Source organism: Plasmodium relictum (assembly GCF_900005765.1).
Source record: "Plasmodium relictum strain SGS1 genome assembly, chromosome: 11".
In the NCBI taxonomy this organism is placed as follows: domain Eukaryota; phylum Apicomplexa; class Aconoidasida; order Haemosporida; family Plasmodiidae; genus Plasmodium; species Plasmodium relictum.
In genome coordinates this window covers 1,598,865-1,606,058 of record NC_041689.1, presented here as the reverse complement: position 1 = coordinate 1,606,058, position 7,194 = coordinate 1,598,865, and the positions used below count along the sequence as shown (strand labels likewise).

The following is a 7,194-nucleotide window of genomic DNA, read 5'->3' as shown; positions in this document are numbered from 1 at the left end:
TTTTAAATTTTTTATTTATTTTATTTTTTTTTTTTTTTTTTTTGTCTTATATTGAAAAAAAAAAAAAAATTATTATATCAAAATCTTATAATTTTTTTTAATATAAGAGTTAAGAAGTTATATATTTTATAGAAAATTATTTTAACGGAAAAAAAATTAACAAAAAGTTTTATCTATAAATATTCAAGGGAATTTATTTTTCTTAAAAGCGCGTTATTAATCATTTTGCATCGCATATTCAACTGTGTACATTTTTGCCATCGATTGAAATCCTTTAATATCTCCTGATCTTATCAAATTACCTGTTGAAAAATATTATTTTTTATTTTTTATACTTTTATTCGTATAATGAAATAAAAATAATATGAACTAAAGTAAAAATATATTATAAAATATGATCTTAATTAGTAAAATTAAAGAAATAAGTTAAAATTTTAGATGCTATTGCATATATCCAAATGATATAGATTATTATAAATAAATTAAAAAATATATATATATATATATCTTAAAACCTGCATCACAATTTAATGGACTTTCAGCATTAGGTTCAGTAAAAAGAAAAAGAATTGCACGGCATAAGGATTGAATAGTCCAAGCTGGACTCCAATTAGCTTTTAATATATCCATACACAATTCTCCTTAAAAAAATAAACATAAATATATATATGCAAACATTTTAATTTCCAATTTTTTTTTAACAAGGCATATAAAAAAATTTACCTGTTGCAAAATTTACGTTCGGATGAAAAAATTTAGTCACAAATGTTATTAAGGGTGGATCTATTGGATATGTACTTTTGCATTTTATATTTAACTTCCATTTTCCTCCCTATACAATAATAAATATAATAAAAAATAATACATAAAAAAAAAAAAAAGGAAAAAAAAAATTAAGCATACACATATACATTATATTAAAATATATACATAAATAATGTATATTTATATGCTTAGATTGAATATAAAATTTGTATAATGATATAATAAAAATAAATCATTAAGATAATAATTAAATTTTCATTATATATAGAATATGTCTTTTACTTCATATGGGGAATCACGAGGACCTTTTATAATAGCTTGCCACTCATGTAAATTATGTTCACTAAGAAAAAAAATAAAAGTAAAATAATATAATATAAAATTTGTTATTTAAATGGAGAAATAGTATAATATTTATATATTATTTGCAAAATTTTGAAAAAAAAGATATCTATAAATAATAATAAAAAATAAATATAATAAAAATATAAAAAGTATATGATGAAATAAAGGTAATATAAATGTAAAAAATGTAATATAAGAAAAATGATAAAAAAATGTGATGAAAAAATGTAAAATAAAGGGAACATATGAATGAAAAATAAAATAAAATAAAATAACAAAAATTTCATTTCATTTAAATATACCTGTGACTAAGTATTATGTCTGGATCAGTTTGTTTTTTAGCCTCTCGAGACTCTATTAAAAGTCTATTTTTTGTCATTGTTTTTTTATATATTTTTTTATTATATTTTAAAAAATTGAAAAAAAAAAATACTTATGTAATCAATAATATATCAGAAGTAATAGATTTAAAAAAATCAATTCGAAATTAAAAAATATTTTATTTTTATGTTGTATGTTTTGAAGTAATAAACATAATTCCGTTCACAAATTCTACATGGAAGTAAGTCTCATTGATATTTTTTATGTAATTAAAAAAAGGTTTGTGCACACACCAAAATGTTATTAAGGATATACTAAAATTTTTATAGTAATTTATTTTTAAACATTACAAATAATTCATATATCAACGAAAAAATTAAAAATCCTCCTTTTTCTTCTTTTTTCTTCCTTTTTTTTTTTTTTTCCTTTTTTCTTTTATCTATCTTTTTTCCTTTTTTTTTACTTTTTTTTTATTTATGTTAAAGAAAAAAAATTATAGATTAATTTTTTCAATAGAATTATTTTAAAAAAAAAAAGTTTATATGTATCTATTAATATTAATAATTTATATTATTGGTATATATTATATAATAAAATTAATAATATATATAGTTTTTTATATAAGGATAAAGCATTTGCATTTTATATAAAAATAAAAAGTAAATAACATAAAAGGAAAGTGGAAATTATTTTTACTGTAAAAATAAAAAATGAACTTTGATTTATTAGAAAAAACTTATAAAAATTTAATAATTCAGAGAGATGAAGAGGACAATGAAAGATTTAAAAATGCTATAAACTTTCAAAAAAATATTTTTAAATTTGAAAAAGAATTAATTAAAGGTAAAGAATTATTTAAATTAAAACAAGAAATAATAAATTATAAGCACAGAATTAAAACACTTGAAAATGAAAATTGTTATTTGAAAAATAAGGTTCGTTATTATGAAAATAAATTTAAGAAATTAAAAAATGAAATTCAAATGAAAGATGATAATATAAACTATTTATTATCAGAAAATGATGTAATAAATAGATTGAACAAGGAAATATCTCAGCATATTTATCAGAAAATAAGTTAAGAATAACTATTTTTAAATATTTTATATACTGCTAATAATTTTTTTGTTTAGTAATTTTTTTTTTTTAATTTTGTTACACTTTTTTGGTATCATATATTACATTTATATATATATATGTATTATTATTTTTTAATTAATATACATTTAATGATTCATGCATATATTTTATGTTCATTTATATAACAAAATGAATATTTTATCTGTCTTATTTGATTTATATTCATTAATTTGTTTTTTTTAAATTTTATATTCTCTACTGATATAATTTATATAATACTTATATCATTGTTACAGTTAAATATACTTTAATTTTTTCTTATTGATTAACATTTCATCTTCAAACTAAAATTTAAATGCTGATAATTAAATTAAGAAAAAAAAAAAATAGATTAAAAAAAAAAATAGAAAAAAAAAAAATTTAAAAAAAAAAATCAAATTAATATAAAAAAAAAATAATAAATATAAATTTAAATTTGTTTTTATAAATTATCAATATCTTTTTTAATATCTTCAAAGATTTTATAGGAATTCTCTATCATTCCTTCATTTAACTAAAAATTAGTAAAAAAGAAAAATATTGTTTTATAGTAATGAATATAATATGAAATAATAAAATTATATTGTTTTTCATTATTATTTTAAATTAACATTTCCTCCTATATATTGCTCAGCCTTTTTAATTGATTTTTTTACATTTTTTAATGTTATAGCTGTTAAGAGAATAATTTACTATATATGAAAAGAAAAGGAATATTTTATATAAATGTTTTTATAACCTATGTTTTGGAAATTATTTTTCATTTCATCTTTTTCTTCATGTAATCTTTTTGTTTCCTCTTCTAATGATATTAATAAAGCTTCAATTTTAAAACTGAATTGATCAATTTCTTTCTTTTCTAATTCATTCTCATTTTTCTTTGGAATTGGAAACAAAATGAACATAATTTTAATAAATGTATAAATATATTATAGTTATTTATATGATACCTTTAACAAAAAATTTAGATTATCATTGTAGACATCATCAACCATTTTACTAAAAACGATATTTTCATAATAAATTAATATTGCTTTATAATATATTTTTTTTTCTTTTTTCCTTTTTTTTTTTCATTTACTTAATTCCATTTAATGATATACTTTTATCATTTTCATAAATACCTAAATCCATTTTTCAGAAAAAAAAAAAAAAAATTGTACTATTCCAGAAAAAAAAGTAATTACTGAAATTCAAAAGATAATACGAGTACATATATATATAATGTACAAAAATAATATAAACACAGACAAAATAATTGAATTAGAAGATATAGAAATATAGAGAAAAAAAGAAAGCAAATTTTATTAGGAGAAATAAAAAAATTATCTGAATTTTAAAAAAAAGGTTTAATGAAAACAATTTTATGGAATTTATGTACACAAATAATTCTAGACAATTATTTGAAGTCCCAAGAGCTCAGAAAAAAAAAAAATGCTCTTAGAAACAAAATTATTATAGTTTATTTTATTATATATATTTTGATATTTTATTTTATTTAATATATTTTTTTTATTATTTATTTTTATTTATTTAAATTTGATATTATACAAATAAAATTTAAAAAAAAAGAATATATAAGATTTAAAAGGAAAAATATATTTGTAGAAAAAAAATATTTCAGATGAATATTAGGAAAAAGAATATTGAAACATAAAAGAAAAATAGAATAAAGGATAAATGAATAAAAAAAAAAAAAAAAGAACAAGCAAAAAAAAAGAAACAAGAACAAAAAATATAAAAAAAGAAAAATTAAAAAATATATGAGATAATACAAAGTTTATTTATACGCAAATTTATTAAATTTAAATCTATTATGAGAATATCTGAAAACTATTTTATTTCAAAACAAATTGAATAGCAATAATTCTGTTTTATACTTATTTGAAAGATATAATTAATTCTCTTGAACTATTCAATTTAGTTCCCATTTTTTTTTTTTTTTAAAGTAGTCTAGTTTTTGTAAAAGATACTTTTATAGCACGATCTTTTATATAATGATTATGAAGATCCATCAAAGCTCTCGTTGCCTATTAAGAAAATTGTATATATATATATATATATATATATATATATATATATATATATATATATATATATATATATATATATATATATATATATATAACTATTTTAAATTTTATTTTCTTTTATTTATGTTTCTGTTTCTCTTAATTTCTCTTACCATATCTTCTGAATTCATTTCTACAGTAATCATTAGATGCTTTTTTCCTTCTTTAATTGGCTGAAATTTTAACTTATTAATTTCTCCATATTTATTAAATAAATTTACTATACATTCTTCATTCACTTCTTCATTTACATTGGATATAAATAAAGTTTTGGTTGGTTTACAAGCTCCTTTTATGTATTTTACTTGATCTGCTACCTGTAAAAAACAAAGTATATATATATATATCTATTTATTATAAATATTGAATAATTTATGTGTAAATATGTATGTATAATTATATTTTTATCTCGAACTAAATATCTTTGATCGTAATTGTTAAAAGATTTGGCTTTATAGGATTCATTTTTTTTTTGTTGAGATGAAATTCTTATATCATGTATTTTTGAAAAATGCAATTCTATAGTTTGGTCGCATATTTTGGCATGTTGTAAACATTCTTGAGCTAATGAAGAATATAAATAATTAGAATATTGAATAAGAGCAGAATCTGGCTTTTCTCTTAATATTTTAATTCTTGAGACAAAACCGTAAACACTAAATAAATTAAAAAGCTATTCAATAAAAAAAAAAAAAAATTAAAATTTGTGAATGCTTCATTAAGAAATATTATAAAGAAGAAAAATAATATATATATACCTTATTAACATCAGTATATTCTTTTGGTATGTTGTAACATATTAAAACAGGTGTTTTTGATGGATTCTTTGTTTCAAAGTCTACTAACTTAAATTTTCTTTCCATCAAATGATATAATTCTGAATCTTTATTTTTTCCTTTTTAAAATAAAATTAATTAGATCATGTATAATTGAAAAAAAAATTACTTTTCTTTATATTTTATTTGATTTTATTGTTTTTTATTTTATTTCGTATTTATAAAATAATTTTTTCTTACTTGTTGGAGTAGGCAAAACACCATGAGAACTTTGAAAATTAGAAAAACCTTTATTTTTGCTTGCACTAGTTGTAGTATAATCCCAAGAACTAGAATTATTAGCTTTTACCACTAGCTCTTTTAAAAAAGAATATTGAATTTGAATTGTATTACATCCATCATATATATTTCTGTTATGTAAAGTTTTGATAGCTTCTTTAGCTGTTTCTATATTTTTAAATTGAACTAAAGCTTGATATACGACTGGATTTCTTGAAAATGTAATTATTTTTTCCACTACTCCACATTTACTAAATAGATAATATATTAATTCTATATCAACAGGATAATGTAAATTTATTACTGATACTAGTATAACTTTTGAACACTCATTTTTGTTATGTTTAGAATTTTTTTTTTCTAATTTTTCTTTAGAATTATTATTATTATTACTACTAGTTTCATATGTATCTAGATTTCCTTTATTATCATCACTTATTTTTGATAATTTTACTTTTACAAAAGATCCTTTTATTTGTGTTGGATGCTCATTAAAATAATTGTACATATTTTCATTTAATTCATCATCATATAATTTAACTATTATTTCTTCATCACAAAAATTTATTTCTGGTATTTTGTTTTTTATAAATGGACGCATGAAAGATTTTATATCTTCTTCATCAGCATCTTTTGGTACGTTTGTCAAAATTAAAATAGTACTAACATTGTTTTTTTCTTTTTTTAAAAATGGCATAGAGTACCTCCCTTTTCTTTTTTTACAATCGTTAGAGTAATATTTATTTGAAGATGAATTATTATTATTATTATTATTATTATTACTATTATTATTATTATTATTATTATTATTATTATTATAACTATTATTATTGCTATTATTATTATTACTATAACTATTATTATTATTATTACTATTATTATTATTGCTAGTAGTTAGAGTACTATTATTAGTACTAGAACTATTGCTATTCATATTAGTATTAGTATTATTATTGCTATTACTATCAATTTTATTATTACCATGATTATTATTCATATCGTTAATATTATCGTTTTCTTTTGTTTCATTTGATGAATTATAATTCAATTTAGAATCGCAGTTTTTTTCATAATTTAATTTTTGCTTTTCAAAATGGTCATCACTACTCATCAAATATCTTTTAACTCCTGTTTTATTTTTCTCATTATCATTTTGATCATCTGATAATGTTCTTTTGTTCATTTTTTATACATCCAACAAAATGTAAAATTCAAATTTAAAAAAATTATACAAATTCCGTTTTATTTCACTTTATGTAGCATAATTTAAAATAAAATAATCTAATTATTCAAAAAAAAAAAAAAAAATATTAAAAAAAAAAAATAAAATTAATATATAAATAAAATATATCATATAAAATTAAAATAATATATAAAAATTAAAAAAAAATTTTACATTTTTAAAAAAAAATTATCCAGAATAAATTAATATAAAAAATTACTTTATAAATCAATTTCGAATGTAAAATAATTATAAAAAATAAACGTTAATATATTAAATATAGAATAATTAGAAA

The 7,194-nt window shown here is 17.4% G+C and overlaps 4 protein-coding genes across 4 annotated transcripts; 1 reads left to right on the top strand and 3 right to left on the bottom strand.

The window, feature by feature from the left end:
• Positions 1–216: 216 nt before the first annotated feature.
• On the bottom strand, positions 217–1,489 carry PRELSG_1142100 (ubiquitin-conjugating enzyme E2, putative; the record flags this gene model as incomplete). The annotated part of the gene is made up of 5 exons (XM_028677711.1): positions 217–302; positions 516–641; positions 724–832; positions 1,048–1,108; positions 1,413–1,489. The coding sequence occupies 5 exons, from the start codon at positions 1,487–1,489 to the stop codon at positions 217–219; spliced, it is 459 nt and encodes a 152-aa protein (XP_028534073.1).
• A 652-nt stretch (positions 1,490–2,141) lies between these two features.
• Positions 2,142–2,513, top strand: PRELSG_1142000 (conserved Plasmodium protein, unknown function; the record flags this gene model as incomplete). Its single annotated transcript, XM_028677710.1, has 1 exon — positions 2,142–2,513. The coding sequence occupies one exon, from the start codon at positions 2,142–2,144 to the stop codon at positions 2,511–2,513; it is 372 nt and encodes a 123-aa protein (XP_028534072.1).
• A 479-nt stretch (positions 2,514–2,992) lies between these two features.
• On the bottom strand, positions 2,993–3,684 carry PRELSG_1141900 (conserved Plasmodium protein, unknown function; the record flags this gene model as incomplete). Its single annotated transcript, XM_028677709.1, has 5 exons — positions 2,993–3,064; positions 3,162–3,223; positions 3,290–3,428; positions 3,501–3,549; positions 3,632–3,684. 5 exons carry the CDS (start codon positions 3,682–3,684, stop codon positions 2,993–2,995), a joined length of 375 nt encoding a protein of 124 aa, XP_028534071.1.
• Positions 3,685–4,493: 809 nt separating this feature from the next.
• PRELSG_1141800 (polypyrimidine tract binding protein, putative) lies at positions 4,494–6,860 on the bottom strand (the record flags this gene model as incomplete). Its single annotated transcript, XM_028677708.1, has 5 exons — positions 4,494–4,580; positions 4,736–4,939; positions 5,038–5,295; positions 5,381–5,517; positions 5,639–6,860. The coding sequence occupies 5 exons, from the start codon at positions 6,858–6,860 to the stop codon at positions 4,494–4,496; spliced, it is 1,908 nt and encodes a 635-aa protein (XP_028534070.1).
• Positions 6,861–7,194: the final 334 nt, after the last annotated feature.